Genomic DNA, 20,180 nt, shown 5'->3' with positions numbered 1-20,180 from the left:
TTCTGACCGGGGGGCCCGCTCTCTGACGCTCCGTCTGCTCCCTGGGCCGGCAGGATGGCCGAGGCTTCGGGATCGGTGAGCTGGTGTGGGGGAAGCTGCGTGGATTCTCCTGGTGGCCGGGCCGGATTGTGTCCTGGTGGATGACTGGGCGGAGCCGAGCAGCCGAGGGCACCCGCTGGGTCATGTGGTTCGGAGATGGCAAGTTTTCCGTGGTAAGTGGCAGCGCCAGGCGCCATCTGGGCTGCGGGCTGGCAGTTCTTGGGCATGCCCTGGTGGACGGGTACTCTCCTTTCCTCTCACAGCCCCCATCTCTGCTCCTCACAGGTCTGCGTGGAGAAGCTCCTGCCACTGAGCTCCTTCTCCAACGCCTTCCACCAGGCCACGTATAACAAGCAGCCGATGTACCGCAAAGCCATCTACGAGGTCCTGCAGGTAAGAGCGGCCGGAGAGGGTGCCAGGCACAAGGGCGCCCCTTGCAGTCCCCAGGCCCATCCACCCATGAGCCTTGGATTTGGCCCAGACTGCGGGAGTGTGACCATGGGCAGGTCCCTCAGGGTCTCTGGGCGCCCAGCAGGGATCTGCCTTGCCGCCCGAGGGCGGTGAACGCATTACGCAGGGCGAGGCGCTCAGCCACTCAGTGATGGGGGCCAGAGAGAGACTCTCTAGCAGGGAAGGGGTGGAAGGGAAGGGCCCACTTGCCTCGGTCCCACCCATTCAGCTAGGCAGTGCTATGGGTCCTGGAGTTAGACCAACATAGAATCATAGAATATCAGGGTTGGAAGGGACCTCAGGAGGTCATCTAGTCCAACCCCCTGCTCAAAAGCAGGACCAATCCCCAATTAAATCATCCCAGCCAGGGCTTTGTCAAGCCTGACCTTAAAAACTTCTAAGGAAGGAGATTCCACCACCTCCCTAGGCAACGCATTCCAGTGTTTCATCTAGTGAAAAAGTTTTTCCTAATATCCAACCTAAACCTCCCCCACTGCAACTTGAGACCATTACTCCTTGTCCTGTCCTCTTCCACCACTGAGAATAGTCTAGAACCATCCTCTCTGGAACCACCTCTCAGGTAGTTGAAAGCAGTTATCAAATCCCCCCTCATTCTTCTCTTCCGCAGACTAAACAATCCCAGTTCCCTCAGCCTCTCCTCATAAGTCATGTGTTCCAGTCCCCTAATCATTTTTGTTGCCCTTCACTGGACTCTCTCCAATTTATCCACATCCTTCTTGTAGTGTGGGGCCCAAAACTGGACACAGTACTCCAGATGAGGCCTCACCAATGTCGAATAGAGGGGAACGATCACGTCCCTCGATCTGCTCGCTATGCCCCTACTTATACATCCCAAAATGCCATTGGCCTTCTTGGCAACAAGGGCACACTGCTGACTCATATCCAGCTTCTCGTCCACTGTCACCCCTAGGTCCTTTTCCGCAGAACTGCTGCCTAGCCATTCGGTCCCTAGTCTGTAGCTGTGCATTGGGTTCTTCCGTCCTAAGTGCAGGACCCTGCACTTATTGAACCTCATCAGATTTCTTTTGGCCCAATCCTCCAATTTGTCTAGGTCCCTCTGTATCCTATCCCTGCCCTCCAGCGTATCTACCACTCCTCCCAGTTTAGTATCATCTGCAAATTTGCTGAGAGTGCAATCCACACCATCCTCCAGATCATTTATGAAGATATTGAACAAAATCGGCCCCAGGACCAACCCCTGGGGCACTCCACTTGATACCAGCTGCCAACTAGACATGGAGCCATTGATCACTACCCGTTGAGCCCGACAATCTAGCCAACTTTCTACCCACCTTATAGTGCATTCATCCAGCCCATACTTCCTTAACTTGCTGACAAGAATACTGTGGGAGACCGTGTCAAAAGCTTTGCTAAAGTCAAGAAACAATACATCCACTGAACCAGTAATCTCATCATAGAAGGCGATTAGATTAGTCAGGCATGACCTTCCCTTGGTGAATCCATGCTGACTGTTCCTGATCACTTTCCTCTCGTGCAAGTGCTTCAGGATTGATTCTTTGAGGACCTGCTCCATGATTTTTCCAGGGACTGAGGTGAGGCTGACTGGCCTGTAGTTCCCAGGATCCTCCTTCTTCCCTTTTTTAAAGATTGGCACTACATTAGCCTTTTTCCAGTCATCCGGGACTTTCCCCGGTTCGCCACGAGTTTTCAAAGATAATGGCCAATGGCTCTGCAATCACAGCCGCCAACTCCTTTAGCACTCTCAGATGCAACTCGTCCGGCCCCATGGACTTGTGCACGTCCAGCTTTTCTAAATAGTCCCTAACCACCTCTTTCTCCACAGAGGGCTGGCCATCTATTCCCCATGTTGTGATGCCCAGCGCAGCAGTCTGGGAGCTGGCCTTCTTAGTGAAGACAGAGGCAAAAAAAGCATTGAGTACATTAGCTTTTTCCACATCCTCTGTCACTAGGTTGCCTCCCTCATTCAGTAAGGGGCCCACACTTTTCTTGGCTTTCTTCTTGTTGCCAACATACCTGAAGAAACCCTTCTTGTTACTCTTGACATCTCTCGCTAGCTGCAGCTCCAGGTGCGATTTGGTCCTCCTAATTTCATTCCTACATGCCCGAGCAATATTTTTATACTCTTCCCTGGTCATATGTCCAACCTTCCACTTCTTGTAAGCTTCTTTTTTATGTTTAAGATCCGCTAGGATTTCACCGTTAAGCCAAGCTGGTCGCCTGCCATATTTACTATTCTTTCGACACATCGGGATGGTTTGTCCCTGTAACCTCAACAGGAATTCCTTGAAATACAGCCAGCTCTCCTGGACTCCTTTCCCCTTCATGTTAGTCCCCCAGGGGATCCTACCCATCCGTTCCCTGAGGGAGTCGAAGTCTGCTTTCCTGAAGTCCAGGGTCCGTATCCTGCTGCTCTCCTTTCTTCCCTGTGTCAGGATCCTGAACTCAACCAACTCATGGTCACTGCCTCCCAGATTCCCATCCACTTTTGCTTCCCCTACTAATTATTCCCAGTTTGTGAGCAGCAGGTCAAGAAAAGCTCCCCCCCAGTTGGCTCCCCTAGCACTTGCGCCAGGAAATTGTCCCCTACGCTTTCCAAAAACTTCCTGGATGATCTGTGCACCGCTATATTGCTCTCCCAGCAGATATCAGGGTGATTGAAGTCTCCCATCTAACCTGCTTCTGCAGTTACCTGCTTGGGCAGCTGCTTCCTCTGTGCCGTGCTGCCTGCTGCTCACCAGGCACCTGCAGCCCGCTCGGGGCAGTGACAGTGGCTGGGCTAAGGGGCACTGCCACGCTCAGCCCCGGCCTGAATGGCAGCAGCACTGTCCTGGCTGCACACAGAGCAGGGAAGAGCCCTGTCGTGGGGAAGGGGAGGCCCCTCTTAGGCTGTGGGCAACTGGCCTGACCCCGGGGCTCGCTGCGCAGGTGGCCAGCAGCAGAGCGGGGAAGATCTTCCCAGCATGCCCTGAGAATGACGAGACAGACACTTCCAAAGCGGTGGAGATCCAGAACAAGCAGATGATCGAGTGGGCCTTGGGGGGCTTCCAGCCGTCTGGTCCCAAAGGCTTGGAGCCACCAGAAGGTAACGGGTTTGTGGGATGGGGCGGATGTAGCTCCAGGCAGGGGGAGCCAAGCTGCGAAATGGGCACTGGGCCATGGGGACTCGCCTGCGTGTCCATGGCACCGGACACATCTACTCCCGAGCGTGCCAACGAGACGCTGTATTTCCCCGCACCGGGGGCACAGTGCCCTTCCCCAAACTTAGGCTGACTTACCTCAGCCATCCTGTCCCTAGCTCAGTTATCGCCAGAAGCTCTGTCCTACCGGGACTGGCCACTGCTGTCCACCTCTTCAGCCTCAAAGGCCAGATTTGGGGCAGCAGAGAGGCTGTCCAGCCCTGCCAGCCTGCCCATCTCCTGGAGCTCAACTCATCAGCACTGCCTTGCTCCGCTAGGAGCGGTCCTGGCCGCTGGGAGCGATTGTCCAGTCCCAGCTGCAATCAGAGTCAGGGGAGGCCCCCCCCTTGGCACCTCCCTGTGATCTGCTAGCCTCCCCTCCCGCCCGCAGCTTGTGGGGTCGCTCCTGGCGTGATAGCCGAGAAGCCCCAGGTAGGGATTAGGGCCCCGCTGTGCAGTGAAATCAGCCAGCTCCCGCCCCAAGGAGCACCCGGCCTTCGCAGGTGGCCACAGAGAGGGGTCAGGGAGCAGTGAAAGGGTGGGGGCCAGCGGCCTACGCTGCCACGGGTGTCCCTGGGAAATGCCTGGCAGCCAACTGCTTTGCCCAGCTCCCCCGTGCCCGCTGCGAGGAGCTGGCCCGTACTGCTCTCCTGCGCCCGCTCTAACCGCGTCCCGTTCCCTTTGCGCAGAGGAGCGGAATCCCTACAAAGAAGTTTACACGGAGATGTGGGTGGAGCCAGAAGCAGCCGCTTACCCCCCGCCTCCGCCAGCCAAAAAACCAAGGAAAAGCACAACGGAGAAGCCCAAGGTCAAGGAGATCATAGACGAGCGTACCCGAGGTAGCCACCCGCCCGCTGAGGGAGGGCCTCTGGAGAGGGGTGGCTGGCTGGCCGAGGGCCCAGCTTCCCACTAGCCACCACTGCAGCTACAGAGCAGCATTTCCCATGGTGCAGCTGGCATCGCGCCCCTCCCCTGTCATGAGAGCAGACCCCACCCCTTTGCGGAGGCACCCCACTGGCCCAGGGGGGCTGCAGGGCTCTGTCTGCTGGCCCTGGGGAGCACTAGTGCCTCCCAAGGCTAGCCTGAGAACTAGAGCTGCCCAAGCCTACCTCCCAAATCCCCTTCTTGATCTGCGGCTAGCCCCCCGAGCCAGGCCGCGGTGGGCCCAGTTTCTCCAGTGATTGAACCACCCCTGCCCCTTCGGGGAGTTGGAATCTGGTTTTGAACCCCGAGCCCAGGGTGGCTCCAGATTTTCCTGGACGGGGGTTGCCTCTGGACTTGGGTTAAGCCCCACCAGAGCTGCTCTGCGAGGCCTCATTCTCACTAGCCGGGCAAGGGAGGGGGTGAGGAGAGAAGTGGGGGCTGCCACCCCAGTGCAGAGTAATGGACCCCCAAAGTAGCTCCTCTCTCCCCTCAGTCACCCAGGGGAGAGAAGACAGAGGGAGCCTGGCTGCCGTCTCCCTAAGAGAACTGGCCCCTGTGTCTCCATGCTCACACATTGCCCTGCCACTGGAGGGCAGCACTGGCTCTGTGTGTAGCCCTGGTGACTGGTGCCCAGCGGCCCTGGACACTAAACCTCCTACCCAGACAGCAGGTGCAGCCTGGGCCTGGCCAGTGCCTGGCCAGCGTCTCAGCCCCTCCCCTTGGCCGAGTGCAGTCTTCACACCCATTCTGCCCCTTGTGTCTCTGCAGAGACCACCAGCAAGGAGCCTGGCTCCTCTCCCACTGGGGACTGCTCTGAGACCCCCACTCGTCTCCCATGGCCCTGGAGCAGCCTGGGCCGGGCTGGACCCGAACGAGGGCCTGGATCCCACTTCTGCTCCTCCTGGCTCCTCCCTGGGCAGCAGGATCTGTGTCCCCCTCGCACTGCCCCATCTCTGGGGACACTGTCATTTGCATTGCATCCGGGACCCCACACCCCCAGGGGGCAGGAGGAGAAGGGGCTGGAATTCCCACCCTGCCCCATGTCAGGGCTGAGTGGCCGAGGCCTGGCTAGGGAAAGACCCTTCTCTTGGGCCCTGGAGAAACTCCCGCTCTTTCCTTACGAGCTGCCCGCGGGCCGGCGCAGAGCATCCTGTCCCGTTGTGCGTAACCCAGCCGCCCTCCAGGCCCCCTGTGATCTGCCTGACTTCTTCTTTCGCTCCCCCAGAGCGGCTTGTTTATGAGGTTCGCCAGAAATGCAGGAACATCGAAGGTGAGTGTGTGTGAGCAGGGAGGTGCCTAGCACCCACTGCTGTCCCCAGACATCCCTAGAGACGAGACGTCAGTAAGCCTCAGCCTCCCCCTTGGCCGCACGCTGTCCTGCGCTTAGAGAGAGACTGTGGTGGCGGTGAGGCAGGAAGGGAGCCAGTTGGCAGAGACACCTCCTGGTTTGCATCCGACTGGCATGCAGCGGTGCGGACCGTGGCCATCCTGTCGGATGGAAGGGCTGTCCTGGGGACACAGCACGTGGCACTAGCGGGAGTTGCTGCGTGTGTTGCATTCCCACACCGATGGGATCATCAGAGGAGCACCCTTGGGGCAGATGGCAGAGATGTGGTTAGAGACAGGAGACTGGACTAGAAGGCAGTTGGCTCCATGCTACTCAGTGTCTTCAGCACTGGTCTGAAAGAAAATCTCAGGTCCTTGCTGGTGAAGTTAGGAGATGATGCAGCCATTGGCAGGGGGGTAACAAGTGCCGGGGCAGTCAGTGCAGAGCGAGCAGGATTGCTGGGTAAGCTGGGCCCATTCAAACACTGTGTGCAATCCAGGCACTGCCAAGGTCTCCGCGTAAGAGCCGGGGACACAGGCCATGTGCACAGAACGGGGGCTGTCTGCTGGAAAGCAGTGCCTGGAAATGATGTAAGAGTCACAGCATGCAAGCAACCGTATAAGAGTGCCCAGGGTGATGCCTTAGCAAGCCTTGGGTGTGTAACCAGGGGGGTAGCAAGGACAAGCCCAGAGATCTTCTCTCTGTACACGGCATTGGGGAGATGCTGCTGGAATTCGGTGTCCCGTTCTGGGGGTCACATTTTTAAAAGGATGTTGAAAAATTGCAGTGGGCGCAGAAAAGAGCGGCCCAAAGCAGGAGGACAGGGCTGGAGAAAACACCCTCCAGCGAGAGACTTGGAGTGTTGTCTGTTTAGCTGACCAGGAAGAAGATTGAGAGGTGACTTGGTTACAGTGTGTAAGTGCTTTCCCAGGGAGAACTCACCAGGTCCTAGAGGGCTCTTTCCTCTAGCGGAGACAGGTAGTGGAGAGCCAGTGGCTGGGAGCTGGAGCCAGACCAAACGAGAAATAAGGTGCAAATCTGTAACAGTGCGTGGAATTAATCAGGGAAGGGGGGGACTCCCAAGGGCAGTGGGGAATTCTCCGCGGCTTGGCGTCTCTAAATGCAGACTGGCTGCCTTGCTGGCAGGTGCATTAGCCAAACACCCGTTACTGGGGTAACTGGCTGGAGTATAGTAGCCTTGGATATGCACATGTCAGGTGGGGTGATCTAATGGTCCTTTCCGGCCTTGCACTCTGCAACTCTTGTTTAGTTGACCTGAAAGAAGGATACGAGACTGGCTCCTGGCTCTGCGTGGGGCCGATGGCTTGTGCACCTCGCAAAGGCAGAACAAGACCCAGTGGCTAGAAACTGAAGTGAGACAAATCCAGGCTAGGAATAAGGAGCAGAGTTTTAACAGGGAGAGAAGGGTAACGAACCACTGGAGCAAGCCACCAGTGGCTGTGGGGGATTTGCTGTCACTTGAACACTTTAGCTTAGGCCTAGGGGTCTGTCAAAGGGATGCACTCTACCTCCACTGCAGCTTGTGGGCTGGAGGCAGGAATCGCTGGCTGGAGTCTCTGCCCGGTGTGATGCAGGACATCGGATGACCCTTCCTACCGTAAAGTGTGTGGCCTTCCGGGCTCCTCTTGTGGCTAGTGGGCGTGGAGTCTGCCGGGGCTCACACTGACTCGTTCGGGAAGCCATGCTGGCAGTGCAGCGTGGCGTCGGTTCCTAGGAGCTTGGGGTGCTCTGGACCAGGTAGCTGGGACACAGAGTGCGGGATAGGGGATGGAGGTGAGGCTGAGAAGCCCCCATTGTATGTAACACTCTTGCCTTTTCTACTCTCCCCCTCCCCAGATATCTGCATTTCTTGTGGAAGCCTCAACGTTACCCTGGAACACCCTCTATTTATCGGAGGAATGTGCCAAAACTGCAAGGTATGGAGTGGGGGGAGCCTTCTTGCCTCTGTAGGCTGGCCTGGCCCCCAGCCTCCCTGGACGTTCCAGGCCAGACACGAGCAAAGCCGCATGTGCACTTTGATCATCCAGTTCTGCTCTGCAGAGGGGCAAGACCCGAGCTTCAGGCCTCAGCTGCAGTGAGGCCTCTCTGCCCTGTGTGGGCACCACCTTCTTCGAGTGATGGTCCCTGTTGCATTCCGCTGAGGGGTCACGCATGTGCCGTGTGCAAGTAGGAGTGTCCGGTGGTCAGCGCACGCGCCCTGCCTTCACCTCAGGGTTTCATCCAAGGCAATAAAGTGCGGGGCGCATGAACCGGGTCTCCAGTTCCTTCTCATCGCTGCGTGGTCCAGGCCAGAGCTGCTAGTGTCCTCTCATCTCTGACATACCGGCAAATAACAATTCAGAATTGTAGATAGTTTTCTTCCCCTTTTTGCTGGTTTTAACATAGTGTCGTTTTTAGGAATAATTTTAGTAGAACCAAGGCCTTTGTGGAATGTGTTTACCAGTCCCCCCTGCCCAGCACCCACGTGCAGAAAGTGGATTGTACCAAAGAGGCCAGGATTCAGTTTTGCACCTCCTACCTGTGTTCCTTCTCGGTCAGCGACTGGCATGCAGTGTGCCCACTGCTGCTTGGGAGAGGCCCGCACTGCATCCAGGTGCTGTGTCTGCCCATCCGTCCCACGCTGTACCCAAGGAGGCCGGGCTCTCCGCCTCAAGAAGTGCCTCATGGAGGTCGCCATGAGCCCTTAGTTGGAACCAGGCTGGGGAACTGCCCCATACGTTGGCCTGAGAAACCCGGGAGTGCACCTCCAGCTGTGGAGATAGAGTCCTGCTTCACTGGTACCGCTGCCTCGGACCATGTGCCAGGGCCTGGCTGGGAGGCAGGGAAGCATGGTCCTGCTTTGAGCAGGGGGTTGGACTCAATGACCTCCTGAGATCTGTTCCAGCCCTAATCTTCTATGATACACATGACAGTAAGTCTTCCTCCAGGCCTAAGAAGGACGATGCGCCTTCCGCAAGTACCGGCCACGGAGAAGCGGGGCGTTCCAAGGTGCACAAGCATGCCAAAACGTCACGCAGACCAGCGGATCCGCTGGCACCGAGCACCCAGTCGTGCATGCCCTCAATGTCGGCCTCCCTTAAGACAAGGGCTCCGTCAACTCCGGGACAGTCCTCCGCTCCAGGGCCAGTTCTGGTCGCGGAACGAGTACCGTTAACACCGGGGGGATTGGAGGAAACAGCGGAACCACATGAACTGTTTGCTTTAGGAGAACTGAGATCTCACACCTTCCTCCACCCTCCGCACCTAGGGAGGTCCGATCTCCTATCCAGGACTTACTCAGTCGAGTCACGCTGGGACTCATCCTTCTGCGTTTTTCACACTTCCACTGGCTCCAAGGGTACCACCTTTGGAACCGGGATCTGAGTCCTCACCATGGGAGGATTCCGACTGAGGACAAGGGCTGCCCAGTCCCTACCACTGGTACGGGTACCCGAAAGGACAACCAGTGTCGTGGCTGTATCTTTCTCTCCCAACAGCTGGGAGGTCATTGGTTTCCCTCACCACGGAGCCCTCTGCAGCATCCGCTGGATCAGTCCTGCTGGCCCTACTGGGGATCCTGGCCTCTGTACCCACCCTCAGAAGCCACCCGTTTGGCAAGGGAGGCTTCACCCCCATCCCCGCTCAGGGTGCCCTCGGGCAGGTGCTCCGAAGCAGTTGTGGGGGACGAATTGCTCAGTCCGGTTCTGCCAGTACTTCTGAAGCAAGAGCATTTCCCATCGTCCTCTCCAGATGCTACAGGAACCTCACTCCCTCTCGCCTCCAGATGACTTTTGGCAGTTCCCAGAACTCCTGGGAAGAGTGGCAGACGGCCTTCATATTCTGCTGGAGGGAATACGAGACAAGCAGCACCAGGTCCTGGACACCCTTCATTCCTCGGTGCCGAGCAGGGTTGCTCTGCCAATCAACAATGCCATTCTGCAACCAGCTCGAACTGTTTAGCCTACCCTGGCCACTTGCATGCCTACCTCCAGGGGGCAGGGAAGAGAGGCTACGTACCGGCCAAGGGATTGGAGTTTCTTTTTTCACACCCCCACCCAGTTCTCTCATGGTGCAAGCAGCAACAGAACAGTCCAGACAGCAACACCCATGCTCCACCCCGTCGGATAAGGAGGGCAAATGCTTAGACCTTCTGGGACGCCAGGTCTTCTCTTGAGCTAGCCTCCAATTTCAAACTACCAGGCCTTGCTGGCCAAATCTAACTTCCTCAACTACAGAAAGTTGGAGGACTTTACTGAAAGGCTCCTCAGCAAGGTTGAGCATGTTTCCAGTCTATCCTGGAGGAGGGCAAACGGCACTACAGTCGGCTCTAGATGCTGCAGATCCTCTTCACGCTCCATGGCCATGGGCATTGTCATGCGGAGGGAATCGTGGCTGCTCACATCCAGTTTACCCAGGGAGGTGCAAATACCATTGAGGAGCTCCAGTTCCACGAGTCACACTGGTTGAAGCTGAAGACTGACAATTCCCTCCACTCCCTCGAGGATTCCAGAGTCACACTTCAATCGCTGGGTATCTGTGCACCTGCACCCAAGCAGAACTTCTACCACCCACCACCTCCTCAAGACTCCCCAGGTCTTCCACCAGAGACCATACGAACCTCCTCGGAAGTGCCAGAAGACCTGACGATCCCACCCTCCAGGCCCCCTTCCCGGACTTCAGCATCTCACATTCAAACCTCTCAGAAACAATATTTCTGAGTGTCAACCACCATGCCAACTGCCATGCAACCAACCCACCCCCTTCGGGTGAATCTAGCACTCTTCTTACCAGCTTGGAGTGCAATAACAACAGACAAGTGGGTACTGTATGCCATCCGCTATGGCTATACAATCGAGTTCAGCATGCTACCACATCCACATCCCCCACCCCGATCCCTCCTCAGGGACCACTCTCACGACAGCATCCTTGCCTTAGAAGTGACCCCTAACTGCAAAGGGGAGTGAGGGAGTGCATTTCTCCAAGCTATCAGGGCACGGGATTCTATTCCACTTACTTCCTGGTACCCAAGAAGAATGGCAGATGGAGACCAATCCTGGATCTCCGTCGCTTCAACTGCTTCATCCGGCAGCCCAAGTTCCGTGTGGTCGCTTTAGCGGCCGACATGCTATCGCTAGAGAAAGGCACATGCTTTTCGGCTCTCGATATGCAGGACCCCTAGTGTCACATAGGCATGTAACCCACTGAAAATTCCCAAGGTTCATGGTAGGCCCTCAGCATTTTCAGTACAGGGTCCTGCCATTTGGACTCACCACCGCTCCCCGGAGCGGCCCACCGGTCCTTATATTCCCCATCTTGACTAGCAGCGCAATCCAGAGATGAGACTCGGATCTCGACCTCCATGGTGCTCAGTCTCTTTTCCTCCCTGGGAGTCAACGTCAACGTCGAAAAATCAATTTTGATTCCCACACAGCCCCAAGACTTCATAGGGGCCTCCATCAACTCGGTCACAGCCAGAGCTTACCTAGCAAGGGACAGGTTCCAGCCTCTGCGGGAACATGTTGACTGGGTAGTCAACAGTCCACCTGTCCCGGTCAGGACCTGCTTATCCCTCCTTGGCCTCATGGCATCCTGCACATATGTCACCGCCTTCGCTCACCTCCACCTTCACTGTCTGCGGATGTCGCTCCAGGGGGGTTTACTCACTGTGATGGGGTGTACCTACCACATCCTGGCCCAGAAAGGGTTAACTGTGCATTGCAGGATGAGACGGCCATGTCCCCTCCATCCCTGCTGGGCATGCTTAGCCTGGAGGCAAGATATAAAAGCAGCAGCTCTGCTCAGTCTAGGCAGACTGCTGAAGGGGAAGGGTGCAGATTGCAGGCTCTCTCCCAGGAGCTGCTACAGGCCCAAACCACAGAGCCAAGGCGCGCCGAGCCCCAGATGGATTCCAGGCTGCTTGTGGAATCCAGAGAAGGGAGCCATCAGCAGCTGCACTGGCCGAGGACCCCAGAGACCCAGGGGAACCATGGGCCACCGCTGTAGAAGACAGGGTAGGAAGCAGCCCGGGGGATTTAGTCATGGCTCCGGTTGGAGAACGGAAGAACAGGTTAGCGTGTTTCGGGTGGATCCCCGCTGACTCAGAGGGCCCAGGTCCTCCTACACCAGGTGCCACACACCCTTAGGTGGTGCTCCACGTCCCCAGTGGGCCAAAAGGCCACACAGCCCCTCAGAGGTAGGCAGCTTTATTGACTCCAGCCACTAGGCCACGCAGCCCTATAAGGAAGGGTCACTCTATTGATGCCGGCCACTGAGTCATGTAGACCCATGAGGAAGAGCGACTCCGGCCACTAGGCCGTACTACCACATGTTATGGTCAGGGTCACCAGCGTAAGAGCTAACTGGCTGTGGCACAGCTTCTCCTTGTCTTCTGACAAGCTGTGACCTGACACCCCGTGACGGGTGTTACCTACCCCACGACACGCATGCACACTACGTGCCACAGGCCTTATGCTGTCAGTCCCCCCCGAGGTGCTCTCTTTCCTCCGGTGGTGAATGGACCCGTGGCAGGTGTCTACAGGGATCCCCATCCTCCCTGACAGGACAATCAGCACGGATGCGTCCCTCACAGGATGGGGAGCGCACATGGCCTAGCCCATGACGCAAGGGACACGGACCCCTCGGGAATCCAGAATGCACATCAATCTTCTGGAACTCTGGGCAGTACGGCGAGCGCGGCGAACATTTCTCCCATCGCTCGCATGATGTTCTCATCATCTCAGACACCACCACCACCATCTGTTACATCACAGACCGGGGCAGGAGGTCTGTGTGCGGACGCGGTGAGTCTGTGGGATTGGTGCGTTGCCCACAAGAGCCTGTTGTCAGCAACCTGTCTTCCAGGGACTCAGAACATGACTCTTCAGCTGGGAGTCTGCAATCATCTCCATCACAAGTGAGAACTGCACGACTCCATAGTAAATGACATCTTCAGCCAGTGCGGGACTCCTACCAGAGGCCTCTTTGCCTCCCACAGCAACAACAGCACGTACTGCTCAAGGCAATGCCTCATCCTCCACTGGTTAGACCAGATCAGCTCCTCCTCCCCCTCTTCCACTCCTTCCACCAGTCCTCCACAAGATCAGACAGGAAAGGGCTCCGTTCTGGCCACCCCAGTTTTGGTTTCCCAACCTTCTCCTTATGTCGGCCTGTCCCTCATTACCCCTACCCGCAAGGATCAGACACCCCGATCCACAGACACGTTACCTCAGAGCTTGGTATTTGGATAGGCATCTTCTCTAGAGCGGACGTGCATGTTGGCGGGGCATGATGGCCTTTCGAGCAGCAGGAAGGAGTCCACAAGGCATTCCTGTTGGGCCAAGGGAAATCACTTGGCCTTTTGGTCCCAGCAAAAGGGCTTTCTTCTGAGGAAGTGGGCATTTCTCTTCTTTTGGACAGCCTCCTGTCCTTGGAGATGTCGGGGCTCGCCCTCAGTTCTCTCAAGGTTCACGTAGTGGCGATCAGCGCCTTCCACCGCCTCATGGAAGGACACTCCGTATTTACACATCCGTTGACTACCAGGTTTTGGAAAGCTCTCCCCAGGACTGTCCCACCCATACAGCTCGTCACCCCCCAGTGCGACCTCAACCTCGTTCTAGCAGCATTAATGAAACCGCCCTTTGAGCCTCTGGTTTCATGCTGTATGTTCTTCCTCTCCATGAAAGTCACCTTCCTAGTGGCTGTCACTTTGGCGAGAAGGGTAGGCAAACTGGGGGCCACAATGGAGGACCCCCCTTTCACCACGTTCCATAAGGACAAAGTCTTCCTGCGCCTGCACCCCAAGTTTCTACCAAAGGTCATAGCTCAATTTCATCTCAATTATCCCATACGCTCACCTGCTTTCTTCCCAAAGCCTCACGCCTCGGCAGAGGAGTGGCACCTTCACTCCCTCGATGTCCGCAGGGCTCTGACCTTCTACTTGCCGAGGACCAGACCTATCAGGAGGTCCCCTAGACCAGCGTTTCTCAAACTTGGGTCCACCGTGTCCCCAGGCCACACTGATCAACTCTTCCCCCTCCCTCCCAGCGCATCAGGGGCCCAGGGCTAAGGCAGGCTCCCTACCTGCCATGGTTCCACGCAGCTCCCGGAAGCAGCCGCCAGCTCCTTGCGGCCCCTAGGCTCATGGGCGGCCAAGGAGGCTCCGCACACTGGCCCTGCCCGAGTGTCGGCTCCGCAGCTCCCGTTGGCTGGGAACCGTGACCACTGGGAGCTGTGGGGGCGGCGGGTGTGCCACAAGGGCAGCGCGCAGAGCCTCCCTGACTGCCAATGAGCCCAGGGCCTGCGGGGACCCGTCAACCGCTTCCTGGGAGCCACAGTGAGCGCTGCCAGGACTCCGCACCCCAAACCCTCTCCTGTACCCCAACCCACTGCCCCAGCCCGGAGTCGCTTCCCACACCCAAAGTACTTTCCAGAGCCTACACTCTGAAACCCCCCCCCCAACCCCTTTCCCCAGCCCGGAGTCCCCACCCGCATGCAAATTTCTTCCCAGAGCCCACACGCCACACCCCCCGTGCCCCAACCCTCTGCCCCAGCCCTGAGCCCCCTCCTGCACCTCAGCCCCCAGCCTAGAGTCCCCTCCCACACCCAAACTCCTTCCCAGAGCCCACACACTGAACCCCCCCTACATGCCCCAATCCCCTTCTGCAGCCCTGAGCCCCCTCCTGCATCCTTGCCCCAGCCCAGAGTCCCCTTCCACACCCAAACTCCTTCCCAGAGCCCACACTCCGCACCCCTCCACAGCCCAACCCCAAACCCCTACCCCAGCCTGGTGAAAGTGAGTGAGGGTGGGAGAGAGCGAGCGACAGAGGGAGGGCAGATGGAGCGAGCAGGGGTGGGGCCTCAGTGAAGGGGCAGGGCAGGGGCGCCATTGAAATTTTTTTTTATCAAAATGGGGGTCCTGAGGTTGCTAATGTTTGAGAACCGCTGCCCTAGACCGTTTATCGCAATAGCTGAGAGGCTTAAGGGGCAGGTAATATCCACACAGAGGATTTCCAAGGGGATTTCGAGGTGTACGACATTCTGCCGTCCACTGACGGGACTTGGAGTGAGAGCCCAGACTCCGCGATGTGTCACTTCCAGACACACATGGAGTTCGCTGCCCGCAGCGCCTTGGTATGGGACTCTGCGATGGATGCCTCGTGCTGCATGGCTGCCCTCCCTTCCACCCTGCAAATAATCACCCTCGATGGAATGCAGTAGGGGCCAGCACTCGAAGAGGAGGAGGTTGCTTACCTGTAACTGGAAGTTCTTTGCGTTGTGTGGTCCCTCGCTGGATTCCACTTCCCGCCTCTGCTGCGGATCTGTTGGATCTGCGGTGGAGAAGGAACTGGGCTTGGTCCCCGCCCGTCCTCGCCTCGGTCAAAACCATGAGGTGAAGCCAGGGTGCATACGCAGACCAACCGACACTCTGGCTTTCAAGTGCTCCAGCTTCGGCGCTCAATGTATGTATAACCCCTCAGTGGAATGCAGGTAGGGACCACACATCTCAAAGAGCCTCCAGTTGCAGGTGAGTAACCTCCTCTTCTCATAGACTCATAGAAGATCAGGGTTGGAAGGGACCTCAGGAGGTCATCCAGTCCAACCCCCTGCTCAAAGCAGGACCGATCCCCAATTTTTGCCCCAGATCCCTAAATGGCCCCCTCAAGGATTGAACTCGCAACCCTGGGTTTAGCAGGCCAATGCTCCAACCACTGAGCTATCCCTCCCTCTTTCTGGGTTTCCATCCCTTTGTTGCCTTCAAGCATTTCTTGGTCCTTTTAGCCCTCTGCTCAAAGAATTTCCCCTCGAGGCAGGCTCCCTGCAGCAGGCCAGCCTGGCAGCAAGGGTTCAGCTGCAGGGGTTCTGCTCCCTAGCCCAGCAGGGCAGCCCGAGGGTGGATTACTCCCCGTGGCCAGATGCAGAGCTCTGTGTCTGTGATGTGGGCCGTCCCCCTGGGTGGAGGGGTGCGGAGGGGACACAGCGTTCACTCCCCTCTCACTGTCCCCCAGAACTGCTTCCTGGAGTGCGCGTACCAGTACGACGACGACGGCTACCAGTCGTACTGTACAATCTGCTGTGGTGGCCGTGAGGTGCTCATGTGCGGAAACAACAACTGCTGCAGGTGGGTGGCGCGCTTAGCCGGGCTGGGACCCCGGGGCGTTCAGCCAGCTGCACCGGCCCTGCGCTGCGGGACGGGAGGGGCTCAGCCCCACGCTTCTGTCTGGCCTTGGGCAGGAACATGCGGCCAGCCACTGCCCCAGGAAGGAAGGGTTGAGACCTACAGCCGGTTTTCCCTCCCTCTCCAGGGCCCCCGCAGCCAGGCCAGTCAGTGGTGAAGGGACCAGAGAGACCTTGGGGACATGTGAGATGGTGATGCCGGACCCTGGGGCAAAGACCAGCACTCTGGCTGTGTGCCAGCTGGCCTGGGCCCTGAGCCCCAGCGGGCTCAGACTGGCACCTGTGGGTTGCCTTCCCAGCTCAGCACGGTCCTGCCCCCTGCAGTTAGGGGACGGCAAGGGAGGGAGCGGGGAGGGGTCGCACGCGGCCCCCGCTGCGGAGCTGTGCTCCTGCAGGCCGTGGAGGCGAGGAGTACCCCCCACGCACCCCCCTGGAACAGAGGCGGGGCAGTAAATGGGCTGAAGCGTCTCCCCTCCCCCCGGATCTCAGGTGCTTCTGTGTGGAGTGTGTGGACCTGCTGGTGGGACCAGGTGCAGCCCAGGCAGCCATCAAGGAGGACCCCTGGAACTGCTACATGTGTGGCCACAAGGGCACCTACGGGCTGCTGAGGCGAAGAGACGACTGGCCCTCGCGCCTCCAGATGTTCTTCGCCAATAACCATGACCAAGAATTTGTGAGTATGTGGCATCGCTGCCCGGTCCCCCCGGGGGCTCGGCCCGGCGGCTCCCCAGAGTCACGGCAGAGCAGAGTCTCCCCGCAGCCCTGCACCTGCTGCCGCTTGCTTCCGAGGGGCCTGGGCTGAGCACGCCCAGCGGGGCTGCCAGGGCAGCCGCTGTGCTGGGTCCCAGATCATCCCGGACATGCGGGACTGCTGGGGATCTCCGGGGTCCTCGAGTCCAGGCCCTGGTGTCGCAGGCAGCACCATCATGGCGTCCGCTTCGTGAGCTCTCAGGAGTCCCTCGGCGAGTGTCTTCGCCCCCCACGCCTCCTGCTGGGAGGCTGCTCGGGAGCCTCCCTCCTTCCCTGGTTCCAAACCTCCTCTCCAGCCAGAGTGGCCCAGCTTGGGCTGGCATTGTCCTTTAGCTACCGAGCGCTGCCCCGCCGACGTGTGTGTCTAGACAGTGGTCAGTACCCCACTCAGCAAGCCTGGCGTCTCCACTCCTAGGAGAGCGCAGCAGAGAGGTCCCCGCATTGCATGGAGCTCCAGCCATGATTAGCTCCCCCCGTAAGAGCTGGGATGGGACCCATCCGGGAGTTGGGAGCCCCGTTCATGTCCGAGGAGACTGTCTAGGGGAGCGTTTCTTGTGCCCCCCATCTCTCATGCTGCGCTGTGTGTGTGTGTTTTAAGGACCCACCAAAGGTTTATCCGCCGGTCCCGGCTGAGAAGAGGAAGCCCATCCGAGTGCTCTCTCTCTTCGACGGAATTGCCACAGGTGGGTTAACAAGAGGGAGCTGAGTGGCACTAGGGTTCTGCTGTCCGCCTCCATGCTTACAGCACCCCACTACAGCCCCACAGCCTGGCAACCATGGGGCGGCCGTGACCCACCAGCACAGCCCAGCCCACTTCACAGCATGCAGAGGGCAAGGGGGAGCAGAAACGCTCTGGCTTAGCACCAGGGCAGTGCATGACCCAGCTGGTAGGTTCTCAGTAGCAGAACGCGATCCTGGGTTCTAAACCTAGCATGCAGGATGGGTGTTTGGCCCAGCCAGCGAGTACCAAGTGTGGGCTATTGCTCCACCTGTCTGTCGCAGCTCTGCCAAAGGGCCCCACAACCCCCAAGATCATAGAACATTTTGCATCATAGAATCATAGAATCATAGAATATCAGGGTTGGAAGGGACCTCAGGAGGTCATCTAGTCCAACCCCCTGCTCAAAGCAGGACCAATCCCCAATTAAATCATCCCAGCCAGGGCTTTGTCAAGCCTGACCTTAAAAACTTCTAAGGAAGGAGATTCTACCACCTCCCTAGGTAACGCATTCCAGTGTTTCACCACCCTCCTAGTGAAAAAGTTTTTCCTAATATCCAACCTAAACCTCCCCCACTGCAACTTGAGACCATTACTCCTTGTTCTGTCATCTGCTACCACTGAGAATAGTCTAGAACCATCCTCTCTGGAACCACCTCTCAGGTAGTTGAAAGCAGCTATCAAATCCCCCCTCATTCTCTCTTCTACAGACTAAACATTCCCAGTTCCCTCAGCCTCTCCTCATAAGTCATGTGTTTCAGACCCCTAATCATTTTTGTTGCCCTTCGCTGGACTCTCTCCAATTTATCCACATCCTTCTTGTAGTGTGGGGCCCAAAACTGGACACAGTACTCCAGATGAGGCCTCACCAATGTCGAATAGAGGGGAACGATCACGTCCCTCGATCTGCTCGCTATGCCCCTACTTATACATCCCAAAATGCCTTTGGCTTTCTTGGCAACAAGGGCACACTGCTGACTCATATCCAGCTTCTCGTCCACTGTCACCCCTAGGTCCTTTTCTGCAGAACTGCTGCCTAGCCATTCGGTCCCTAGTCTGTAGCTGTGCATTGGGTTTTTCCGTCCTAAGTACAGGACCCTGCACTTGTCCTTATTGAACCACATCAGATTTCTTTTGGCCCAATCCTCCAATTTGTCTAGGTCCCTCTGTATCCTATCCCTGCCCTCCAGCATATCTACCACTCCTCCCAGTTTAGTATGATCCGCAAATTTGCTGAGAGTGCAATCCACACCATCCTCGAGATCATTTATGAAGATATTGAACAAAACCGGCCCGAGGACCAACCCCTGGGGCACTCCACTTGACACCGGCTGCCAACTAGACATGGAGCCATTCATCACTACCCGTTGAGCCCGACAATCTAGCCAGCTTTCTACCCACCTTATAGTGCATTCATCCAGCCCATACTTCTTTAACTTGCTGACAAGAATACTGTGGGAGACAGCGTCAAAAGCTTTGCTAAAGTCAAGAAACAATACATCCACTGCTTTCCCTTCATCCACAGAACCAGTAATCTCATCATAAAAGGCGATTAGATTAGTCAGGCGTGGCTTGCCCTTGGTGAATCCATGCTGACTGTTCCTGATCACTTTCCTCTCATGTAAGTCCTTCAGGATTGATTCTTTGAGGACCTGCTCCATGATTTTTCCGGGGACTGGAAGAGGTGAGGCTGACTGGCCTGTAGTTCCCAGGATCCTCCTTCTTCCCTTTTTTAAAGATTGGCACTACATTAGCCTTTTTCCATCGACTGTGGCCACCAGTTTCAAACTAAGTCCCTGATTTTGTGTGCTCCCAACTCAAGTCACTTTTGGCCTGGTTACTCAGAGGGGCTGAGGATCCAAAGCCACGGGGCCAGGCCATCTGAAATCAGCTCCAAGGTGGCCTCATTGTCCTGCCGGCCGTATTTCAAAGAGGGGTGAGCCCAGGTTTCCACCAGGGGGCTGTGTAATTAAATTTGGCCTCTCCACACCCTTGGGAGTGTCAAAGTCAGATTCAGGACTCATAATTTGTCAGACCACTCTGTTTATTAGCAAAGCGCTTTGCCAATGTACCCAGATACATGTGAGCCAACTGCAAAAAGCTCAAGCCAACCCATTTATACAGACAAGCCAAAGCCAATCCAACATAGGAGACAAAAGGAAGCAGAAACTGACAAATATACATACATATCTTATTTGCATACTAACGTTTACCAATCTCCGAGCTCCTACTGAGCTAGAAGTTAATTGGTTTGAGGACCCATTGTCTCACCCTCCTTAATGTTTCTCTTCCTGACAACTATATTTCAACAAACCCTTCAAACAACATTTCTTTAATGAATTATAATTTCAATATAATTCATTCTACTTTTTTTTCCACAATCCCTCCTTTTGGTCAAGCTACGCAGTGACCAGCAATGACTGGGTTCCACATATCAATCGTTCTTTATCTCTTTGTTCATCAGTGATATTTAAAATCGTCAAATTAGCCCTCTGGTTTGGGGCAGCTATCTGTGTAGCATGCCTGACACAATTTTGGATACAACAGGAAAGTAACCGAAAACATACAAAAATTATTAGGATTCCAAACAGGAGAGTTAGGGCTCCCTGAAACAACCAGT

At 56.7% G+C, this 20,180-nt stretch overlaps 1 protein-coding gene across 5 annotated transcripts in view; it reads left to right on the top strand.

Annotated features, from left to right (window-relative positions):
• Nucleotides 1-20,180, top strand: part of DNMT3A (DNA methyltransferase 3 alpha) — a 268,092-nt gene that overhangs the window by 207,277 nt on the left and 40,635 nt on the right. For all 5 annotated transcript variants that reach the window (XM_073335457.1, XM_073335456.1, XM_073335455.1 and 2 more), the window contains 9 exons: nt 54-212; nt 325-432; nt 3,418-3,574; nt 4,358-4,507; nt 5,818-5,862; nt 7,777-7,856; nt 15,924-16,036; nt 16,582-16,765; nt 17,441-17,525. In XM_073335457.1, the coding sequence (XP_073191558.1) occupies nt 54-212; nt 325-432; nt 3,418-3,574; nt 4,358-4,507; nt 5,818-5,862; nt 7,777-7,856; nt 15,924-16,036; nt 16,582-16,765; nt 17,441-17,525 (1,081 nt within the window). The remainder of the gene's footprint in view (nt 1-53; nt 213-324; nt 433-3,417; nt 3,575-4,357; nt 4,508-5,817; nt 5,863-7,776; nt 7,857-15,923; nt 16,037-16,581; nt 16,766-17,440; nt 17,526-20,180) is intronic.

This window comes from Lepidochelys kempii, chromosome 3, assembly GCF_965140265.1.
Source record: "Lepidochelys kempii isolate rLepKem1 chromosome 3, rLepKem1.hap2, whole genome shotgun sequence".
In the NCBI taxonomy this organism is placed as follows: domain Eukaryota; kingdom Metazoa; phylum Chordata; order Testudines; family Cheloniidae; genus Lepidochelys; species Lepidochelys kempii.
Note: the sequence above shows the minus strand (reverse complement) of the source record. Positions and strands in the feature narration are given on the sequence as shown.